At 41.4% G+C, this 25,383-nt stretch overlaps 1 protein-coding gene across 1 annotated transcript in view; it reads right to left on the reverse strand.

The window, feature by feature from the left end:
• Nucleotides 1–4,589: 4,589 nt before the first annotated feature.
• LOC309650410 (uncharacterized protein) overlaps nt 4,590–25,383 on the reverse strand; it is a gene marked incomplete at its 5' end in the record, with an annotated part of 39,422 nt that continues 18,628 nt past the window's right edge. Inside the window, one exon of the mRNA XM_082478434.1 lies at nt 4,590–5,657. Coding sequence (XP_082334560.1) covers nt 5,623–5,657 — 35 coding nt within the window. The 3' untranslated portion in view covers nt 4,590–5,622. The remainder of the gene's footprint in view (nt 5,658–25,383) is intronic.

The following is a 25,383-nucleotide window of genomic DNA, read 5'->3' on the forward strand; positions in this document are numbered from 1 at the left end:
ATACTAAACTTTCATTGGGTTATTTGTATGGAAATAGGTTAATATAAATGTTTCAGACATTACATGAAATTTCTAAAAATCTTATATTTGTATTTGTATGGAAATATGTATGGAAATATGTTAATATAAATGTTTCAGACATTACATGAAATTTCTAAAAATCTTATATGTTCTGGTATAATGTTATAAGTAATAATCCTAGTTATTACTTTAAAATGTATATCTCAGAAATAACTAATTTTCTTGTCAACTGCATTATTATGAACTTTCATCAAATCTTTAACTGTGGTCATTTTTAAGTCTTTTCTCATTTACAGACAGTTCTGGGTGTACTCTGATGCTTTGGCAAATATGTTCCTATTAAAGGGTTTCATCTTCAAGAAATTCATGTAAAAGACTCTGACAAGTACAAGTTTCTGGTAACTGACTGCACTGCTGAACTGAATGAATAAGCATTTTCAGAACTCTAATGAAAAACTGATGAACTCAAAAAAGTGCTAACGAAAGATCAAGATGAAAACAAAAATTAATTACATGGGACTGAGTGAACTGATGAGGATGAGTATAATTTTTGTGACTTTCTGTCTGAATTTAAAAAAAAATCCCACAAGGACTCAGAGGCAAAGAATATACAAATCAATTTTCACTGCAAAGTAAAGGAGCTGTTACAGTGGAGGATTACTGGACTGAATGTCAATATTATGACATAGTATGAGTGTCTTTCAGGTTTGGTAACTGCAATCATTGTTGCTTTTGTTGTGGTCATCCATGTACAATGCTTAGTGTCAGTCTATTTATCTCTTGTAAAAATAAAATACACTGTGTGTGTGTGAAAAAAAATGTCAACAAACAATAGGTGCTGAAGCAGTTGTGGAGAAAAGCGTAACCTCTCGGTCTAAGTGGGATGTAAACTGGTAATGGCCAAATAATAGGAACAGGACGGCAGTGCGTTTAAAGGTAAAAATTGAGTCACCATATGATCTGGGCCTGTCACCTGTGAAAGCCAGAATCAAAAAGGCACGGGATGGAAAACCGTGTATTGCAGCAGTACTTACAATAGCCAAAACATGGAAGCAAACAAAATGTCCATCAACAGATAAATGGACAAAGAAGAAGTTGTACACATACCGAATGGAAGAGTAGCCTCGGGAAAAAAATGAACAATGCCGTTTTCAGGACTACACATGAGCCTAGAAATAATCATATTAGCTTAAGTAAGTCAAGAGGGAATGACAAATATCCTATGATATCATGTATACATGTTATCCTAAGATTGCTACCAATGAACATATTTCCACAGAAAAAGACACTCACAGACTTATAAAACAAACTAAGGGTTAGCCAAAATGAAAGGTGGGAGGATGGATAAATAAGGACTATGGGGTAACATAGATATAGTAATGTATGTTAAATGTATATAAACATATAACATATAAACTATATGAATTATTTAGTCACCAATACATATAAAATATATAATGACAAAACACCTACCAAATACCAAGGGAGGTCTACTCAACATTCTGTAATAACATACAAGGTAACAGAATCCGAAGATGAACAGACATACGTATGAATCATTGAGCAGATTCTGTACAGCCAGAAAACCACAACACTCTAATCAAATTTACTCCGAGAAGAAATAGAAATTAAATTTAAAAAGCAAACATAAGTAAGGCGACATAAAGTTCTGGGGGCTTGTCCCAGCACATTCCACTCTAATATACAACCTTGGAACTCTACCTCCAGGAAGATTCTTTTGCACTAGTAACAAGAGCTGAGAACGTAATAATGCTGCTGCCTTGTGGCTGTATCCCACAACAGCAGCTTTAAACCAAGTGCTAATGGTTGCTTAATAGTCACAAGGACTGAAGGGCTGTAAATGACACCTGTCCTCAAAAAATGCCCTGGGATAGGGAATAGGCAAGAAAATTCAACACATGACAAATTTTTCAAGAAGTCAATAGGAAGAGGGAAGTTGTAATCACTCTTTAAAAAAAAAGGAAAAGAAAAAAAAGGAGATGCCTAAAGCTCAGTATAAGGAATTATTAGCCACATGCAAAGGCAACGTGAAAAAGGTTTCAGCTCACACCAGTCAAATGACCATCAGCAAAAAGTCTACAAACTATAAATGCTGAAGGGGTTTTAGAGACCTCTCATCCTTCTAGCTGCTGGTGGGATGTAAAGTGGTAACAGCACTAACGAAAACTGAATGGAGCTGCTTTAAAAGGTAAAAATTGAGCTACCATATGATGCAGCAGGGCACGTTTTGGGCCTATAACCTAAGACCACCAGAATCGGAAAGACAGAGTCAGGCAAATGTGCAGTGCAGCAATACTGAAAGAGCCAAGACATGGAAGCAAAAAAAAGGTCCATAAACAGATGAATGGAAAAAGAAGAAGTGGTATATGGACAGAATGGAATATCCGTCACGGAAAAAAATAAAAGAATGGCATATGCAGCACCACAGATGAGCCTAGAGATAATCACACAACGTGAAGTAAGTCAGAATGCGAAAGACAAATGCCCTATGATGTCCCTTATGTTATCTGAAAATTCATAAAAATGAACATATCTCCATAGAGAAAGGCAATCTCAGATTGAGAAGACAAACTTATGGTTAAGCCAAAGAAAAGGTGTGAGGAATGGATAAATTAGGATATTGGGGTTAACACACATATACTAATACATATAAAATATATAATCCCCAAAGACCTATGGAATACCAAGAGTGGTCTACTCAACACTCTGTAACAACCTACATGGAAAAGGACCCAAAGATCAATAGATATAGGTATATGTGTAAATGAACAAGATTCTGTACACCTAGAAAAAAAGACATTTTTCAATCAAATTTGCTCTGATAAAAACTACAACTTAAAGAGACAGACAAGAATTACGGAGGTTAAACTTATGGGGGTTTGTCCTGGCACATTCCACTCTAATCTGCAACCTAAAACCACAACTTGCAGCGAGGTTCTGCTTCCCTAGCAAGCAGAGTTGGCAACGTAGAAATGCTGCCACCCTAAAGCCGTTTCCTCAAACAGCAGCTTTAAATCTACTGCTAATGGTCACTAATATTCACAAGGACTGCAGGGCTGTAAATGACTCATGCCCTCAAAAAATGTCCTGGGGAAGGGAATGGCCAAAAAATTCCAAACGCAGCAAATCTTTCAAGAAGGCAGTTAGAAGTTGTAAGTTTCGCTCAATCTTAAAAAAAAGTGAAAAGGACATTGATAAACGCAAAACATCAGGAAATGTGAGACGCATGCAAATCCAATCTACACAAAGGTATCACCTCACACCAGTCAGAATGACCATCAGCCAAAAGTCTACAAACAATAGATGTTGAAGAAGTTGTGGAGAATAGCGAAACCTCTCGGTCTAAGTGGGATGTAAACTGGTAACGGCCAATAATAGGAACAGAATGGCAGCGCGTTTAAAGGTAAAAATTGAGTCACCATATGATCCGGAAGTCCCACTATTGGGCTTTTCACCTGTGAAAGTCAGAATCAAAAAGACACGGGATGGGGATTCCCTGGTGGCGCAGTGGTTGAGAGTATGCCTGCCAATGCAGGGGCCACGGGTTCGATCCCTGGTGTGGGAGGATCCCGCATGCCGTGGAGCATTTGGAGCCGTGAGCCACAGCTGCTGAGCCTGCGGGTCTGGAGCCTGTGCTCCGCAGCGGGATAGGCCGCTATGGTGGGAGGCCCGCGCACCGTGATGAGGAGTGGCCCCCACTTGCCGCAACTGGAGAAAGCCCTCGCACAGAAACAAGGAACCAGCACAGCCAAAAATAAATAAATTAATTAATTAATTAATTTAAAAAAAAATCTTAAAAAAAAAAAACGACACAGGATGGAAAATCGTGTACTGCAGCAGTATTTACAATAGTCAAGACATGGAAGCAAACAAAATGTCCATCAACAGATAAATGGACAAAGAAGAAGAGGTATACATACCGAATGGAATAGTAGCCTCGGGAAAAAAATGAACAATGCCGTTTTCAGGACTACAGATGAGCCTAGAAATAATCATATTAGGTTAAGTAAGTCAAAAGGGAATGACAAATATCCTATGATATCATGTGTACATGTTATCCTAAGATTGCTACCAATGAACATATTTCCACAGAAACAGACACTCACAGACTTATACAACAAACTAATGGTTAGCCAAATGAAAGGTGGGATGATGGATAACTTAAGACTATGGGGCTAACATAGATATATTAATGTATGTTAAATGTATATAAACTTGTAACATATAAACTATATGAATTATATAGTCACCAATATATATAAAATATATAATGACAAAACACCTACCAAATACCAAGGGAGGTCTACTCAACATTCTGTAATAACATACCTGGTAACAGGATCCGAACATGAACAGACATATGTATGAATCATTGAGCCGATTCTGTACAGCCAGACAATCACAACACTCTAATCAAATTTACTCCAATAAGAAATAGAAATTCAATTTAAAAAGCAAACATAACTAAGGAGAAATAAACTTCTGGGGGCTTGTCCCAGCACATTCCACTCTAATCTACAACCTTGGAACACTACCTCCAGGAAGACTCTTTTGCACTAGTAACAAGAGTTGAGAACATAATGATGCTGCCGCCCTGTGGCTGTTTCCCACAACAGCAGCTTTAAACCAAGTGCTAATGTTTGCTTAATAGTCAGAAGGACTGCAGGGCTGTAAATGACACCTGCCCTCAAAAAATGCTCTGCGGTAGGGAATACGCAAGAAAATTCAACACATGACAAATTTTTCAAGAACTCAATAAGAAGAGGGAAGTTGTAGTCACTCTTTAAAAAAAAAGGAAAAGAAAAAAAAGGACATGCCTAAAGCTTAGTGTAAGGAATTATTAGCCATATGCAAATCCAATGTCCAAAAAGGTTTCAGCTCACACCAGTCAAATGACCATCAGCAAAAAGTCTACAAACTATAAATGCTGAAGGGGTTTTAGAGAACTCTGTACCTTCTAGCTTCTGGTGGGATGTAAAGTGGTAACAGCACTAACAAAAACTGAACGGAGCTGCTTTAAAAGGTAAAAACTGAGCTACCATATGATGCGGCAGGGCACCTTTTGGGCCTATAACCTAAGACCACCAGAATCGGAAAGACGGAGACTGGCAAATGTGCAGTGCAGCAATACTGAAATAGCCAAGACATGGAAGCAAAAAAAAGGTCCATAAACAGATGAATGGACAAAGAAAATGTGGTATATGGACAGAACGGAATAGTAGCTTCGTGAAAACAATGAACAATGCTGTTTTCAGGACTACAGATGAGCCTAGAAATAATCATATTAGGTTAAGTAAGTCAAGAGGGAATGACAAATATCCTATGATATCACGTATACATGTTATCTTAAGATTGTTACCAATGAACACATTTCCACAGAAAAAGACACTCACAGACTTATAAAACAAACTAATGGTTAGCCAAAATGAAAGGTGGGAGGATGGATAAATTAGGACTATGGGGCTAACATACATATACTAATGTATGTTAAATGTATATAAACTATATGAATTATATAGTCACCAATACATATAAAATATATAATGACAAAACACCTACCAAATACCAAGGGAGGTCTACTCAACATTCACTAACAACATACATGGTAACAGGATCTGAAGATGAACAGACATATGTGTGAATCATTGAGCAGATTCTGTACAGCCAGAAAACCACAACACTCTAATCAAATTTAGTACTATAAGAAATAGAAATTAAATTTAAAAAACAAACAGAAGTAAAGAGACATAAACTTCTGGGGACTTGTCTCAGCACATTCCTCTCTAATTGACAGCCTTGGAACACTACCTCCAGGAAGACTCTTTTGCACTAGTAACAAGAGTTGAGAACATAATAATGCTGCCGCCTTGTGGCTGTTCCCCACAACAGCAGCTTTAAACCAAGTGCTAATGGTTGCTTAATAGTCACAAGGACTGCAGGGCTGTAAATGACACCTGTCCTCAAAAAATGCCCTGGTGTCGGGAATAGGTAAGAAAATTCAACACATGACAAATGTTTCAAGAAGTCAATATGAAGAGGGAAGTTGTAGTCACTCTTTAAATAAAAAATGAAAAGAAAAGGACATGCCTAAAACTCAGTATAAGGAATTATTAGCCACATACAAATCCAACTTCCAAAAAGTTTCAGCTCACACCAGTCAAATGACCATCAGCACAAAGTCTACAAACGATAAATGCTAAAGGGCTTTTAGAGAACTCTGTACCTTCTAGCTGCTGGTGGAATGTAAAGTGGTAACAGCACTAACGAAAACTGAATGGACCTGCTTGAAAAGGTAAAAATTGAGCTACCAGATGATGTGGCAGGGCACCTTTTGGGCCTATAACCTAAGACCACAAGAATCGGAAAGACAGAGGCAGGCAAATGTCTAAGTCTGTATCTGTTACCATGTTACCATGTCTTTAACGAGGAAATGTCAGAACTGACTTATCAAAAAAAAAGTGTTTGTTTGTTTGTTTTAATTACAGTCACGGTGAGTAAGACGTAGCTCAGAATAGCTAATGTGACTTAGTGATTCTCTCATCAGGAAATACAGTTTCTACTTCCCTGTTTATTCTCCACATCCTGTAGTAAGCAGAGTTTCAATGAAAGATAAATCTACAGGGCGAAAAGAAAAGAAAACTTACATGTGTTGATAAGATCATTTTGACAGGTTGCACCACGTATGTCAGTGTTTCTGGGGATGGACACAAGCCAGAGCTCCTTACTCTGACATTTTCACTGATGTCATTCCCCTTGATCCTCAATTTGAAAGTGGATAAAAATATTTTCTATGTTTTCTTCTTTAAGGAATTAAATAAAGAATGCTTTCTAGACATGACTCTCTAATGATTTTCAGTCAGTGGTCATCAACGGAGGTAAAGCACAGAATCTCATCACCACAGAAGGGTGACATTCAGTCAGGTAAGAAAATTCTCCCCGAAATCAGAGCTTCATCTTTAACATGAAGTCAAAGGCTTTCACAGGTTCTTCATCACTCTGCACTCAGCCCTACCATATGGGATTGGCTCTGAGAATCTCACATCAGATGACTGACAAACATGGCATAGTACACTGATCTGGTACCAGATCCTACCTCTCTTAATGATCTCCTGCAGGGACATTGGAATATTCTAGGATATTTCCTGGAGCCCTCTACTCTATACAGGTACACTTCCAAGTAGAAACAGAAGCTTTGATTTTCACTGGGACCCCTGCTCTGTCCAACCAACCTCTCTAGAAATATGATGTTCTAATCTCTCCTGATTAGAACATTTCAAGGTCTCTCCCTGTGCTAATTTAGTAAAGAGAAAAGAGAAACAAGAAAGAGCAAACTATGCAGGGAGCAATATATAAGATTCCTTTACTTAATGTATTTACCTGATATACCCAAATATTGAGAAATATAGATTCATTTCATAATGGTCAAGAAAAGAGGAGGAGGAACCTCCATGCCAACAGTATATATAAAATGGAATCAATATTGCATAAGCTCCAGCTTAAGCTTAGCTACGAGGTACTAACTCTTCTCATAAAGAAGCAATAGTTCTCCATCATTTGAAGCACACTGAGGACTCAGACAGCTGGACACTGAGGGTGCAGTCTCCTCACTCGAATTCTGTACCTGCATCACAGAGCCATGAAATATTCCCAAAGAATTATTAAGGATGAGGTGGGGAGCCGAAATAAAAAAGATGAATCCATAGTCTGCCCTACCATCTGTTCTGCTGGATATTACCACCATCTTGGCCCAATATGACATTCCCACTTCTCTCTGGGCCTCCCTACTTTCTACCTCCATCCTCTCATTATATCTTACCTACACTTGGAAACGACTCTAGTTTTTCCACTTATCTTTATCAACAAGTAATCCAAATAGCAACTGTGTATATAAATCCTTAGAAACCTCAGGACTGACTCACTAATACATGACCTTCGAAGTCCACAGTTTTCCTAATTCCCTTTATTATTTTTTTCTAATTTCCATGTACTTACACTCTCAGGACCTCCACTGTTCTCAAGTTCGTCTTCCCTGCAAAATCTGTCAACCTAGACATAGACTTAAGTACCACCATCTAAATATCTCCTAGGGAATCCAGTTTTTAAAAAAGCCTCAGCAAGCCTTATGGACTTTATTAAAGACTCTTTAAGATAACCCATGGGAGATAGCAGTACACCCATAGATATCTATTTAATACACCCTCAGAGTAATTTTTTTTTATAAAGTCTCTTCTGGCCAATGAAGACTCTCAGTTCTTCTTCTTCAACATATGCAGGGTCTCACCCTTCTGATTACTCTCTGCTCTACCCCAGGTCCACTCCCTTTCCTGATATTACATTCTTTCCCAATTGTGTATGTTGGTAAAATCAAATAACATAAAATATAACATGTTAATTATTATAAAGTGCACCATTCAGTGATATTAAATACATTCATATTATTGGGCGATCAACATCACCATTTATCTTTCTAATTCTTTTCTACGTTTTAAAACTGTAACTCTGTATCCTTTCAACATAACTTTCCTTTTTGTTCCATAACCACCTGAAAAGCATCATTACCCTCCCAATTTCTATGGTTTTGACTACACTAAGTACCCCATATAATTGAAATAAGTAGTTGTATTGTTATGACTCACTTAAAGTCACAAAAAATGGCATTTTTGGTAGCTCAATTTCCTCAAGATTCATCCATGTTGTAGCATATTCCTAGATCTTTTCCTTCTTAAGGCTGAATAATATTGTGTTATATGGGTATACCACACTTTGCTTATCCAGGAACTAGTGGATGAACACTTAGGTTGCTTTCATATTTTAGCTACTGTGATTATTACTCCTCTAAACACTGGAGTACAAATATTTCTTTAAGACCCTGATTTCAATTCCTTTGGGTATACCTCATAGTAAAATTCTTGGATCATGTAGTAATTCTATTTTTCAATATCTGAAAAATTGCCATACTCTTTTGCAAAGCAGCTGTATCATTCTACATGCCCACTGTCATAGCACAATGGTTCCAACTCCCTCACATCCTCACCAGTACTTGTTTTCTGCTTGTGTATTTGTGTGTGTATGCATGCACACAAATATATAAACATGCATTTAGTGATATGGAGCATCTATTCAAGTGCTTAGTCATTTGTACATCTTTCTGAAGAACCATCTATTCAAGTCTTTTATCCATTTTTGAAACAGGGTGTTTGCTTTTTATTGAGGTATAGGAATTCTCTGTGTATTCTGAATAGAAATCTCTTGTCAGATACATGGCTTTCAAATATTTTCTCCCATCTTGTGGGTTGCCATTTTATTCCGTTTACATTTCTTTGATACACATTTTTTTTAAATTATGTACTGCACATTTTTAATTGTTTTGTTAGCTGTACCTTTGTTGTTCTGTTGTTTCATATTGAGGAAAACACTGCCAAATCCAATGTCATAAAGCCCTTGTCCTGTATCTTCTAATAAGACTTTTTATTTTATTAGGTCTTATAGTTAGTTTCTTGATACGTTTTCATTAATTTTTGCATATGATGTTAGGTATGGGTCCATCTTCCTACTTTTGCATGTTGACAACATGACTTCTCAGCACCATTTGTTGAAAATACTATCCTTTCTACTTTGAAAAGCCTTGGCAACGTGTCAAAAATCATATGGCCATATATCAGGGTTTATTTCTGGGTGTTCTATTCTATTCTATTGGTCTTGAATAAGGGAGAAAATAGTATAACCTATCCAGGTTGATGAAGAACATAAAGAAAGACCAGGACTGAGAATTAGGAGGGCAATATAAAACAGCAGGGAGTAAAAGACAGTGTGAGAGAAGGTCTTGTATTTGCGAGTTCATGGAAATAGGATCATGCTAAAACCACTAAACGCCTGACTTTGAACAATACGGTAAATGTGCTAGCAAGAAACATAACACTTACCCATCTCTGGGAAATATAGTATGGGCATAAAGATAAACTACACACAAATATATTAAACAGGGAAGGGTTTTCATGGTGTGAAAATATTGTGGGATTTGAAATACAATTCACTTCTGTTCTACCATTGTCTCTAAAATTTATGAAAGTGTATATACAAGCAATACCAATTCTAGTAATGTGCTTGACAGGTTTATATATGAACTCCAGCAGACCAGTAAATGTACATTCATACTAGGACTCTTCCCTAAACCAAAAAACAAAACTCAAAAACTGGAAAGACTAGAGTTCACTTTGTCAACACACATACAGATGCAATGATGGTTAACGGTCCAAAAACAGAAAGTGAGCATGGGTGCAAGAGGTTAATCCCCAGGCTGGGGTGGGGTGCAGAGTTTGAGGGTAACACAGGTCGAAAAGGCTTTTGTCCTATCCTTGATTTTTGAGGTATGGAAATTCACCGGCCACTACCTTCATTTCAAACTGAATGAATGCACTATTCAATTTCTTTAAACAGGCGAAGTAAACATGAGTGATAATAAATTTCAAACTGTCGCTAATCAAATAAGATACTAAGAAAAATTAAATAATGTGATTTAAGAAAGAAGTGGACAGATTGTCCAATATGGTAGCATTCAAAGACCCAGAGCTTGATGCCTCTCATGGGGACACCAAAGTCACAACAGTTTACAGAACAGCAATTGATGAAAAAGACCGGGACCTACCGTAAAAGATGTTTTACAGCTAAAGACATAAGGACGGCACCTCGACAAGACAGGAAGGAAGGGCAAAATCTCAATAGAGTCAAGACCCATACCACCAGGTGGGTGGCCCACAAATGGGAGAATAATTACAATTGCAGAGGTGCTCCCAGGTAGCAAGGGATATGAAGCCAACATCAGGCTCTCAAGCCCAGGGATCCTGTTCTGGAAAGAAGAGTTCCTAGAAAGTTGGGCTTTGAAGACCAGTAGTGCTTATTTTCCAGAGAGCCAGAGGGTTGTGGGAAATAGAGATTCCACTCTTAAAAGATGCTCACAAAATCCCACATGATCCGAGAATCAGAACAGAAGCAGTCAGTCATTTGAAAGGATCCCGGGTCACACCTACCTCCTGATCTTGGAGAGTCTCCCAGAGAGGCAAGAGGCAACTACAGCACAGCCTCAGGGACAGAGACACTGGCAGCAGCCATTCGGGGGAGCTCCTTCTACCTCGTGGACACTGGTACCAGCAAGCATAATTTTAGAATCTTCTCTCTATCTTTTTAGCCTCAGGACCTACCCCTACCCATTTCCACCAAACTAGAGACACAAGTACTAGGATGCTGCAGGCCAAGCAACTAACTGAGCAGGGGCATAGCGCCACCCACCGGCAAACAGGCTGCCTTCAGACCCTCTCAATGCACAGCTGCCCCTGGACATGGGCCCAGCCACCAAAAGCCCCAGGACCAGCCTCCTCAGTGGACAGGCACCAGCCCCAGAGTCCCTGGCCCCTCTGACAAGTGAGTCTACTCTGGCCTTGGAGTCAGCCTCACCATTGGCAGGTGATAACTGCACAGGGACTGGATGGAGCTTGGACCTACCCAACAGCAAACCTGCTCTAGCATTGGGATCAGCCTCATACACCAACAGGCACACACCAGCTCCAGGAATACCACAGCCCAGCAGCCTGTGTGACCAGAACACTCACTTGCAGGCCAGAAGCAGCCATGGACTCAGCTGGGTCCTGACCCTGCCCATCAGAATGCCAACACAAGATTAGGGACACCCCAGACCCTGCAGATAGCTGTGTCAGGAACAGTGATCCAACACCAACTCTGCAACTCCTGGGCCCTGCAGCCAGAACTCAGGACCTGTCTCTTCCTCCCAGTAGCCAGCATAGCCCCAGGACCAGTGACTGGGCACTAACCCTGATATCACATGGACTGCAGTTCTACCCATAAGTGAACCAGCACTAGATTTGGTGTCCCCCAGAGTTGTGCAGCCAGCTGCCTTATGATTTAGTCTCACCAAGCAGCACAGACAGCCTCCATACAAGGCAGAGCCTGGCAAACAAGCAGCCTGGGGGCAGCCAAGCCTACCAGACCACCCACAGTAGTCAGCCCACCACAACAGAAGAGCCCAAGCAGCCCACATAGGGGGTACACCTAGAACATATAGTTCTAGTGACCAGGGGACACTGGGTTGCTGGGACACATAGGACCTCTCCTACAAAAGGCCACTTCTCCAAGGTCAGGAAATGTAACGAACCTACTACATACATAGCAATAAAAACAGCAAGTTAAGAAAAATGAGGTGACACAGAAACACGATCCAAATGAAGGAACAAGATAAGAACTCAGAAGAAGATCTAAGTGAAGTGGAGATAGCCAATCTGCTCAAGAAAGAGTTCAAGGTAATGACGGTAAAGATGATCAGAGAACTCAGGAGAAGAATGGACGACCAGAGCAAGAAGTTAGAAGTTTTTTTAAAAAGAGTTAGACCATTAAAGAACAACAAAACAGAGATGACGAATGCAATAACTGAAATGAAAAATACACTAAAAGGAAACTACTGTAGACTAAATGATACAGAGGAATGAATCAGAAAACTGAAGGACAGAGTACTGGCAATCACTGAAGATGAACGGTAAAACAATAGATTAAAATGAAAAGAGGAAAGTTGAACAGACTTGTGAAACAACATCAAGTGTACTAATATTTGCATTATACAGGTCCCAGAAGCAAAAGGGAAGAGAAAGCAGTGTAGAATCTACCTGAAGACATACGAGCTGAAACCTTCCATAACCTGGGAAAGAAAACAGACATCCAAGGCCAGTAAACACAGTAAGGCCAAAACAGGATCAACCCAAAGAGGACCACACCAAGACTCACTGTAATTAAAATGGCAAAAAAAATAAAGATAAAAAGACACTATTAAAAGGAGCAAAGGAAAAGCAACAAGTTACAAACATGGGAACTTGCATAAAGTTATCAGCTGACATTTCAGGATAACCTCTGCATGCCAGAAGGGAGTGGCACGGTATATTTAAAGTCATGGAAGGGAAAAGCCCATAACCAAAAATACTCTACCCAGCAAGGCTCTCCTTCAGACTTGATGGAGAGATCTAAAGTTTTACAGAGAAGCAAAACTAAAAGAGCTCAGCATCGCCAAACCAGCTTTATGAGAAATCTTAAGGGGGCTTTTCTAAGTGAAAAAGAAAAGGCCACGACTGAAACATAAAAATTAGGAAAGGAAATTTACTAAAGGAAAAACCTCATTGCTTAAGGCAAATATTCAACAGAGGTAGTAAATCAACCATGTACACAGCTAATAGGAAGGATGAAAGAAAACAGAAATAAAACCATCTATATTCACAATAAGAAGTTAAGGGACACACAAAACAAGTAGATGTAAAATATAAGGTCAAATTCAGTAACTGTGGGGGAGGAGGGTAACAATGCATGGTTGGTAGTGTCCATGTGAAATTAAGAGCTCAGCAACTTAAATAATCACACACATACACACTCACACAAAACTGAAAGAAATCCAAACATAATATTAAAGATAGTCCTCACGTCACAGATGAAGGGAATAAACGGGGAAGAAAGGAACACTGAAGAAATTAAAGAGGGATTCTAAAAATACCCAAGACAAATGAAAATGAACACACAATGATCCAAAATCTATGGGACACAGCCAACGCAGTTCACGGGGGAAGTTACAGTGATACAAGCTTATTCTTAGGAAACAAGAAAAATATCAAATAAACAACCTAACACTACACCTGAAGGAATTAGAAAAAGAAGAAAAAACAAAACCCAAAGTTGTCAGAAAGAAAAATTAAGAAAACTATACCATATGCAATCACATCGAAAAGAATAAGAGGGCTTCCCTGGTGGCGCAGTGGTTGAGAATCTGCCTGCCAATGCAGGGGACACGGGTTCGAGCCCTGGTCTGGGAAGATCCCACATGCCATGGAGCAACTGGGCCCGTGAGCCACAATTACTGAGCCTGCGCGTCTGGAGCCTGTGCTCCGCAACAAGGGAGGCAGCGATGGTGAGAGGCCCGCGCACCACAATGAAGAGTGGTCCCCATTTGCCGCAACTAGAGAAAGCCCTCGCACAGAAACGAAGACTCAACACAGTCATAAATAAATAAATAAATAAATAAATAAATAAAAGAACGTGAATTTCTTTAAAAAAAGAATAAGATACCTAGGAATAAACACACCTAAGCAGGTAAAAGACATGTGCTCAGGGCTTCCCTGGTGGCGCAGTGGTTAAGAGTCTGCCTGCCAATGCAGGGGACACGGGTTCGAGCCCTGGTCTGGGAAGATCCCACATTCCGCGGAACAGCTGGGCCCGTGAGCCACAACTACTGAGCCTGCGCGTCTGGAGCCTGTGCTCCGCAACAGGAGAGGCCGCAATAGTGAGAGGCCCACGCATCGCGATGAAGAGTGGCCCCCGCTTGCCGCGGCTGGAGAAAGCCCTCGCACAGAAACGAAGACCCAACACAGCCAAAATATAAATAATAAATAAGTAATAAATAAATTAAAGAAATCACTATAAAAAAAAAGACGTGCTCAGAAATCTATCAGCCATTGGTGAAAGAAGTTGAAGGCAACACAAAAAGATGGAAAAACATAGCATGTGCATGGACTGGAAGAATTAATACTCTTAAAATAACCATACTACCAAAGACAGTCTACAGATTTAATGCAATCCCTATCAGAATACCAAAGCATTTGCACAGAACTTGAAAAAGTAATTTTAAAATTTGTATAGAAACACAAAGGCCCCAAATAGCCAAACAATCTTGAGAAAGAACAGAGCTGGAGGCATCACGCACCTTGACTTCAGACTATACTGCAAAGTGACAGTAATCAGAGAGAATCGTACCAGAGCAAAAACAGACACAAAGATCACTGGAAGAGAACAGCGATCCCATAAATAAGCCCACACACTTATATTTAATTGATTTATGACAAAGCAGGCAATATGGAGAAAAAACTGTCTCTTCAATAAGTGGTACTAGGAAAACTGGTCAGCTACATGGAAAAGAATAAAATTAGATTATTTTAGAACACCATATATAAAATAAATGCAAAACTGAATAGACACCTAAATGTAGGACCAGAAACCATAAAACCCCTAAAGGAAAATATAGAACATTCTTCAACATAAATGATAGCAACAGTTTTAGGTTCAATCTACTAAGGCAAATGAAACAAAAGCAAAAATAAACAAATGGGACTTCACTAAACTTAAAAGATTTTGCACAGCAAAGGAAACCAAAGACAAAATGAAAAGACAACCTGCTGAAGGAGAGAAAATATTTGCACATGATAAGAGGTTAACACCAAAAAGATGACTAAGCAAGGGTTCATAGCTAAACTACAGAAAGAGCACATACAACTCAATATCAAAAAAACACCCAAAATCTTTTTTTTTAAAAAATGAGAAGACCTAAATAGACACTTTTCCAAGGAAAATATACAGATAGACAGCCAGAACTCACAAAGATGCTAAACATAGCTAATCGGCAGTAAAATGCAAATCAAAACTATGAGATATATCACCTCAGTCTTGTCAGAATGGCTGTCATCAAAAAGATCACAAATAACAAAGGTTAGTGAGGATGTGGAGAAAGGGAAACTCTTGTACACTCTTGATGTGAATGTGAATTAGTGCAGCTACTGTGGAAAGCAGAATGGAGGTTCCACAAAAAACTAAAAATAGAACTACCATAATATCCAGCAGTTTCACTCTTGGGTATATCAGAAGAAAACAAAAACACTATTTCAAAAAAATAACTGCACCCCAATGTTCAAAACAGTGTTATTTGCCATAGCCAAGATATAGAGTCAAACTAAGTGTTCATCAATAGCTTAGTGGATAAAAAAGATTTTTTATGATGACTTCAGCAAAAAATAAAATTTTGCCATTTGCAATAACATGGATGGACTTGGAGGGTATTATGCTTAGTAAAATAAGCTGCAGAGAAAACAAGCATGGTATGTTATGAGAAAACAAGCATGGTATGTTATCACTTACACATGGCATCTGAAAAATTGAATACAACAACAACAACCAAAAAACAGACTCACAGATTAAAAAACAGACTAGTGGTTACCAGCAGGGAGAGATAGGGTGGAGGAGCAAAATAGTGGTAGGAGATTTTGAGGTACAATCCACTATGTATAAAATCAATAATCTACAGTGGTGTACTGTATAGCATGGGGAATATAGCCACTCTTTTATAATAACTATAAATGGAGAAGAAGCTAAACATTTATGAATCACTGTTGTACCTCTGAAACTAATATAATAATGTAAATTAACTATAGATCAATAAAATATAAAGTAAGAAACAATAAAGGGGAGACAGATTATTAGATAGAAATCAATTAAATAAACACAAGTTTTGGAAATCAGGAATTAAAACACAACATGTAAGACACAACATTGGCATTTAAACTGTACAATCTATTCATTTAAAAGAAATCATTTAAGTGGTAAAAAATGGTACCCATTCTCACAATTTTGTATATCTAGGATAAATTATTATCTACAAAAATATGTTACAAATATTCACTCAAAAAGAAAGAGAAAATTTGGATAAACCCATTTTAGTATACAAATTTAATATCAAAGTCTCTAGGTAAAATTGATTTGAATAAGTTCTGTTAGCCACTTCTAGTTTCTTTGTGATGTAAAATCTTTTAAAGCATAAAAATCAGCCTTTCTACATTATACCACTAGACATACATGGAAGTTAAAAGAAATGAGAAGACAGAACAATCAACCAGGAAGGTGAATTTACTGAGAAACAGTCATTCGTTCTCCCTCCTCCTTTTCTTTTCCTCCTTTTCCAGGTCTCTTTCGGTTCCAATCAAGAGAAGTCTTGAGAGTTCTGAGAATATTTCTTTGACGGCTTCAAATCACCATACCTACATCCTCTGACACAACTACACACACGGGAACAAAAATAAACCTCTGCTATCTACTCATGTAGGAGGGATTCATGCAAAATTAACTCCTACATGGAGACCAACAGGTGAGTTTTCTACCTGTTCTTTATAATGTCCTTCCATTATAGTAAATCCCACACATTATGAGGCAGAAGTGGTTACGTGAGCTTTTCCTTCAAGTCAAAAATCTTGCATTCATTTCAAGCACCTGGTGATCATAGGGTACAGCCAGGGAAGGTGCCATCCCCCCTGGGGGTGGGGGGTGGCGGTGAATGGGCTCCCACACCCATGCACCTCCTGATGTACAGATTCTGGAGAAAAGAAGGGCGATCATACCGCAGTCAGCCTGTCAGGCTGTCGGGCCACTGGGCGACCGGACCAGCCTGGAAGGGTCCCATCAGCTGCTGAAAGCAAAACTCTGTCCCCCCCCTGTGACGTCAGGCAATTTGGGCCAGAGAGTCAGAGGATAATCAAATCAGAGAGTCAGAGGACAATCAGAGGTAATCAACTCCTCCTCTCTGCTCACCTCCTTGGGGTTACAGCAACCCCATCTCCAAACCCAAATCTGACCCTGGAGTGCCAAACTGGGAGTGGCAGGTGGGCTCTGCCCGTGCTTCAGCGCCCTCTGGAGGTTGTCTGCTCTAAAGGCAACTCTCAGCCCTTCCTTCTCCTTCCCTAGTCATGGGGGCTGCCTTGGTCTCCTGCAGCTGCTGGCCTGATTTCATTCTTCTTTTTTCTCCAATTACAATGAAGTGTCTTACAGAAGTTTGGAATCTCTTGAAGAAGGAAGATCTTTTAGTCAATACACCTTAACTGTGAGAAGTTGGTATCAAGAATGAACCTGAAATACTGTATTTTTCTCCTGATGATTCCAAGGAGAGACAGCACAAGTTTTCTAAATCATAAGAAGAACCAAGGTAAATATGATATTCTGAGCCAGAGATGAAAAAGCAGTTTCTAGCACCCCTTCCTCATGTCATTTAACTGGGATTTAAATCAAACAACTGCCACTGGATTTTAAATCACATGACCCAACTTTAAATCAATCAGCTGCTTCCCTGTAACTCACGTGACTTGGCTTTGAATAGTAAGAAATGCAGAGGTATAAAAAGGATGTTCTGAACAATAAATGGAAAAACAACATTTTAGAAAGTTTTTTTCTTTTCGAATGGACCATTCATTGCCTACAGAATAAAGGATTCTCTTGTGGATTTCTTGAACTGTAAACACATACAATGTCTCCGTTGGCTTGATTGACTTAGATTTGGGTTTTTTTGTTGTTGCTATTGTTAACATATTTCTTGGAGTATAATTACTTTACCTTGTTGTGTTAGCTTCTGCTGTATAACAAAGTGAATCAACTATTCGTATACATATATTCCCATATCCTCTCCCTCTTGTGTCTCCCTCCCACCTTCCCTAACCCACCCCTCTAGGTGGTCACAAAGCACTGAGCTGATCTCCCTGTGCTATATGCAGCTGCTTCCCAATAGGTATCTATTTCACCTTTGGTAGTGTATATATGTCCATGCCACTCCCTCACTTCATCCCAGCTTACCCTTACCCCTCCCTGTGTCCTTAAGTCCATTCTCTACATCTACGTCTTTATTCCTCTGCAGCGACTCCTGCTAGGGATGGATACTTCCTTTTATGCTCAAGGAAATCCCCTAGTTTGAATATGATTTGAGTTTGATCCTGTGAAACCATCAGAACTTCCCACCAGAGATAAATGAGGAGATTCTGGCCTTTATTAGTATGCACGATGAACACGGGTGTCCTGGCTGTACTTGCCAACCCTCCTATTTACCTACCTATTTTTATCCACCTTCCTCCCTGTGAGTACCTTTGACCAACCCTGAGCTCAGACTCCTGACCTATTCCAGTGACTTTGTCAGTCTTTCTTTAAAAATGGACAGGTAATGAAATGAAATTGACCTAGAAGCAGCAGCTCAGTAAGGGAAATAAAATCATCAGAAGTTATCTAATCACAGCCACAGCCATCCAGGGCTCTGTCTTATCTCCTGGGTCATAAGAATGGTACCTTCCTAAACTTGAAGGACATCCCATCAAATAAGCAAAAGTGTTGCTCACCTCTGGCTCTTGGAGGGATTGCTAGGCAATCTACACAGTGTATACTAACTGCAAAACACTGTCATGGTTTTGAAACACCTATGATCCAGGAAAGCTTTTTGGGGTGCATGGGGAAGGTTTCTTTTAGACATCAAGCAAAAAATAAATCACCAAGCTCTTTGAGCACAGGGGTTCTTAAGAGGGCAGTACAAGGAAGGAATGGGCAGAAAAGATGATCTCCAATGAAGTTAAGGAAATTTTTCCAAAAGAGTAGGATTTAGTCTCAGTTTAAGGAGAACACTTTTAAATAGCTGGGACAGCTCCAAACTGCAGTTTAGGGAACGAGTGCTTCAAAAGAACAGTGCTTTAAAAGTCCTGGCAAGGCAGCAAGAGGATGAAGAGTTGGTTTTGCATAGTTTTGAACACAGGAGTAAAGAAGCAGAGGCATCTCTGACTAAAAGGCCCTGAGATCCTATGGCATCAATGCGTCAGTTGCAGGGGCAGGGGTGTGGGGGGCGATATTTCTCTCAATGTCTCCCAGGGCAGCCACCCCTCCCTACCCTAACCCCCAGTCCCTTCACCCTTCCTCCCTCCACTGTTGGGTCCCCAGGGACAGCACTTCTTACGCTGGAGTGCTCAGGCACCATTTCTGCAGTCTGGATTCTTCCTGGAGCCTGGCAAGTTCTGGGACAGGAAGACAGGTCTGCAAGCCCGCTGTGGTGCAGTCGGACCTGGAGGCCTGGAGAGGAACTGGAGCCCTGAAGCCCACCCACGTCCTTGAAGCCGAGGGAGGAACACATCCTCCTAACAGTACTTCTCAGGGGTCAGCATGCTCCCCACCCGATGGTGATCCATACTCACTTGAGGCAGCAAGCACTGCCTCTAACTGGCCCCCTCGATTCCGCCTTAAGGGTCCTCGCACATGTGTGATAGCGCAGGCCCCGGATCTCTTTAGTCAGCTGAGGCCAGTGCTGCCGGGATCCCTCCAGTCCCATCCCCCAGCCCCTCCCTCTCGGACTGTATGTAACAGAAGAAAGAGCACAGAGGAATAGGCTGAATCAAGGGATCTGGGAGCCTGGGTATGAGTTTGAAGACCGAGAACCTAAGGCGCAATTACATATTACTGAAAACTCTTGTGGGGTGTGTGAGGGGAGGTTAGGGGGCTGAGAGGCTGAGTCGACCTGGTGAGTCCAGCCCCAGGACACCACACAGCCCTGCCCCCCTTTCCTTGCCATCAGACAAGGGTGACGCAACTCCAGCTGGGACTCTGCACTTCCCCCTCCCTGATTCTCCAGAAGAGCAGGTGGCCCCCCTCTGAGGGCAGGGGCAAGACCACAGACCAAGTCCCCCTGCACTAAGGCACTACTGGAAGCTCTTCCTGAAAAGCAGTCCTGCCTTGGAGCGAACCCGTGTACCGCCAAAGCTGGTCTCGTCCTGCAGCTGAGGGACGCAGGCTTTAAGTCAGCTGCCTTGGCTTTAAATCAATCAGTTCCCCCTTTAAGTCAGGTGACCTGATTTTAAATCCCTGTGTGCCCCTCAAGCCAGCAACTTCAAAAGTTGGGAACTTCACTTTGATCCCAGCACCTCACACACAGCTGAATGCACACTGTAGTCACCCCCAACCCTGGCTTAGAGGCAGGATATAAGGTAAGGGGATGGGCGTGCACACATGGTGATGAGGGTGTACTTCATGTACCAGAAGGGTCCAGGTACTCTGGGCACAGCAAGCAGTGCACGATACAGCAGCTCCCTGGCAAAGCTGGTGATGCACAGGGGGAGCAGGCACACCCAGGCATTCAGAGGTTCCAGGGCGGGAGCTGGGGCACAGCCAGCCGGGAGGGTGTGAAAGCGGAGGATCTGAGCCTTCTGGTGAAAGGCAGACACAGAATATGGATGAGAAACAAAGACCAGATGAAACATGGATTTGAAAAACACACCATGCTCTTGAAATTGGGGTGGGGGGCACCCCAGATTTGAGTCTTCTTACTCCCCAGTAGCTAGTGCTTTGGCATTTGCCCAATTACTTATAAAATGTGACTGATAATATCTAACCCATAGAATACAGCATTTGGAGTGGTTTGCGTGTTTATGTTTCTATAGGGGAATAAACTTTTCTACAAGAAAAATGTATATTTTCTGAAATAAATTAAAACCCCTTTTTAAAAAGTACCGTATCGGACTTCCCTGGTGGCGCAGTGGTTAAGAATCTGCCTGCCAAGGCAGGGGACCTGGGCTCGAGTCCTGGTCAGGGAAGATCCCAAATGCTGCGGAGCAGCTAAGCCCATGCGCCACAACTACTGAGCCTGGAGGCCACAACTACTGAAGCCTGCGCGCCTAAAGCTGGTGCTCCACAACAAGCGCAACAAGAGAATCCACCGCAATGAGAAGCCCACGCACCGCAACAAACAATAACCCCCGCTCCCTGCAACTAGAGAAAGCCCACACGCAGCAACGAAGACCAAACGCAGCCAAAAATAATTAAATTAATTTTTTTTAAAACTACTATATCCTTCTATACATCTTCTTGGGGAAGAACAGAGGGAAGGAGTGGGAGAGTGAGAAAGACCAATACTTAGTGCACATCCCGGATGCAGGTGCTCTGCTGGCTCAGATAGTTTTATCCCCACTTTACAAAGGAGGAAGTAAGCTCAGAGAGGTTTAGTAATTTTCCCAAAGCCAAACAGCTATTGAGTGGCAGAACCAGGATCTGAACCAAATCTGTAACCTTCAAAGCCTAAGCCCTCATCACACCAAAACTCAATTAATATTTACATTTATCGAATTACATTGCAACCTGGGGAGTTCTTGGCACAGTCCTGAATAAGAGTGAGAAAGAAAGAAATAGCGTTGTTCATCCAGTCAACCAAATTTTTTTTTAATGCTATTCTTGTCTGCTTACATTCTTTTTATTTATGTATGTATGTATGTATGTATGGCTGTGTTGGGTCTTCGTTTCTGTGCGAGGGCTTTCTCTAGTTGTGGCAAGCGGGGGCCACTCTTCATCGCGGTGCACGGGCCTCTCACTATCGTGGCCTCTCGTTGCCAAGCACAGGCTCCAGACACGCAGGCTCAGTAATTGTGGCTCACAGGCCGAGTTGCTCTGCGGCATGTGGGATCTTCCCAGACCAGGGCTCGAACCCGCGTCCCCTGCATTGGCAGGCAGATTCTCAACCACCGCACCACCAGGGAAGCCCAACCAAAATTTTTGAAGCAGCTGCTAGATGCCTGGCCCTGTTTGGAGTTCAGCAGTGATCAAGACAGGAAGAGTCCTACTTTCATGAACCATGTAGTGGGGAGGAGAGAGAGGTGCAACTTGGGTGAGGGATTTCACCTTGCTGGGCCTCTGTTTTCTCATCTGGAAAATGGGATGGGTGTTTCTCATTTTCTGGGATTGTCCACCCCTCACATTCTCTGATTCCATAAGAAGCATTTGTTTTCCTGTTTTTTAAAATTCAATCAGGCCATGAGCTGTGATGAATGTCGTTAGCTGCTCCCCAAATCACTCTATTTCCACCCATTTCCTGTGATCAGGTCTATCCCCCAACATGACTCAAAATCAATCAAGTCACAGAAGCTAAGGGGCAACCAGCAGAAGAATTCCAACCCTGGCTTCTCAGGAGCTCTGCGGTCTACCTGGCCAGGTAAACTTCACGCACCTGGCACAAGGTGGCCATCCCTGGTTTCACATCAACATGATCTCAGGCACAAACCTCCTTGTTTTTCCATCTTTTCTTTAAGTTACTTGCTGAAACAACTGCACAAATATGAAAAAGATATAAAAATCAGGCATCCTCTGCCCTCACTGCCTACTAATAAATGATTTTCTGCCACTTTAATGATAAAGATACAATATTTCAGCATTCCGCTGCCCTTATTATTTTTCATTTTGTTGATATTTCTACTGAATACATCTTTCAATATTTTAACAATGGAACATATATTTAGGTTGTTCCACACACAGCCTTTGGTGGTAAGGGTTTTGTTGTTATATTTCTATTATGTTTCCTTTAAAAATAATTATCCTGTTTAAATGGATTATGTCAACTTTATAGGCATTTTTTATATGATACTGATGAAATTAATACATAGAGGGCAGTAGTACAAATTGATTGGAATTGAGAGTCTCTATTAGCACAGTTAAATATAAATATTATATATATATATATATATATATATATATATATATATATATATATATATATATGCCAAATTACATGCTGAGTGAGATTCTCCTACTCTTTTTCACTCTCTGCCCCTCAAGCCTGTAAGAAATGGAATATTTCTTGCCATATCAGTAAAAAAAGGATGTCACAGACATCAGCACTTGCAGCCCTCCAGTGTGAGCCAGCAGGCCCTGAGGAACTCAGGATATGCAAATACAGAATGCTGGCCCCAGCGAGCTGAGGTGCATATCAAAGGAATGATTTCAGTGAGCCCAGACGCTTGCATCTTCCCATACAAAGAAAAGCGCTACATTCCTCACCTTGGGAGAGCTGGTTTTCCTTAGTTAACAATCACCTTTTGATGTTCCCCATTACCTGCGCCATTCCCCTCCCCTGTCCCCTCCCCCCAGTACTTTAGCTCAGGGAGGAAGGAGCGCAGAGAGACTCGGCTGAACAAGGGACCTCCGAGCCTGGGGATGCGTTTTCAGCTGCTTTCCCCGCAGTCAGGAGGAGGGGCGCTGACGCTCCAACCGGACCCTGCGCCTCCCTTTCCCCGTTTCCCCTCAGGACGCTCAGGCCGACCCACTCCCCACGCCCACCAGGCCCCGCGAGCCAGGCCGAGGGCAGGGGCGAGAGGAGGGACCGAAGTTCCCCGGGACCAGAACGCTGGGGGCCGCTCTTTCTGCACAGCAGCGGCGGGTGGCAGCGAACCCCTGCCCCTCAGAAGCTGGTCTTGCACTGACGCCCGGGCACCAGACCAGGAGGAGGGTTGGCGCCCACTTACCCGGCCCGCGATCCCCAGGACTGTCGCGGCTTTGGCCGCCGGGGCCCCTCCAGAGCCGGCAGCCTCAGTGAGGCCGCCCTCCCTTCGGGCTCCGGGGCACTTCAGTGACGGCGGAGGGAAGAGACCCCGAGCCGGGAGTTCCAGCTCTGCGGAAACGCGGGATCCGTTCTGGGCGAGGAGGTGGGACCGCTCTGCCCCCAGGCCTTCCGGGAGGGAGGGTGGCGCCGGGGGAGAAGCCGCCTGGAGCCTCCAGGAGCCCTTCTGGGGGTCCTGGAGGGGCGGCCCGGCCTGGGGGGCCGGCCCACTGTGGCCGCAGCCCAGGCCTTTTTCCTGGAATCCTACACAAGAAAGAAAGATACACAGTCTATAGTAAATATTCACAAATGATTGTTGCTGCTGTGCTTACTATTCTATTAAAGGTGTAAAATCCATAAAACACTTTAAGTTCAAAGTTAAATATGAATTTTTACCTTTCTAATTATGTCTCTGCTATTCCCAACTGTGGTTAATGAATCAGAGACTGTGGCATCACTAGTTAAAAATGAGCTTGAGGAAAAAACAGAACTCAGGCCCACCAGACCTACTGAATCACGATCTGCACTTTTAAAATCTCCCCAGTGTACTTGTGTACCCATGAATAGTTGAAAGGTACATTTCTACCTCGACATGTCTTTTCTGTCTGAGAAATACACACATTTTATCCAGTTTGATATAAATAAAACACTCAAAAATGCATATGCCTGTGTTGAAACCATCATTCTATCATTTCTTTTCCAGATAAGTATAGTCTCTACACTGGTTTTGTGGATCACATGCCATACTCTTTTCTTGTAGTTACAAATAAGGTAGAGAAAGTTACTTTGTAAATATATATATATTAGTGGATAATTGAAGACAGTCTTCTATAATTAAAACCAGTTCTCTTAACTTGCTGTTTTCTTCTTGGGTCACATTATGAACTCTTCCCATGGCCACATGGCATGTGTACTTTTAATTTCAGGGACTGCTGCCATTCCAGGATGTGGCCATAGATTTCTCTCAAGAGGAGTGACAATGCCTGGACCAAGATCAATGGGAATTCTACAGGGGTGTGATGTTAGAGAAGTATAGGAACCTGCTCTCCTTGGGTGAGGATACCTTCCTTCCAGAATTCCTTTTCCAACCACAGGGTTTAGAGTCCTTCATTTGTAGAATGTCTCCTGGAATCTTCTGCTTCCTACAATAGGGTTTCAGATTGCAATGTTTCAGGAAAGACTGGGAGTTTGTGGGTATAATTTATCTTATTCTTTTAAAATCGCAGCCTCCCTTTTAATATACTTTGTAACTGCTTGGGATGTGTCTATATGAACTGTGTATTATATGCTTCTGTTATAGTCCTTACAATATTTTTTTGTCTTATTTTCTGTAACAATTTTCCATGGATTCTTTGGGCTTAAGGTATATTAAAAGGGAGACT

This window comes from Balaenoptera physalus (genome assembly GCF_965194825.1).
Source record: "Balaenoptera physalus genome assembly, contig: SUPER_1_unloc_10, whole genome shotgun sequence".
In the NCBI taxonomy this organism is placed as follows: domain Eukaryota; kingdom Metazoa; phylum Chordata; class Mammalia; order Artiodactyla; family Balaenopteridae; genus Balaenoptera; species Balaenoptera physalus.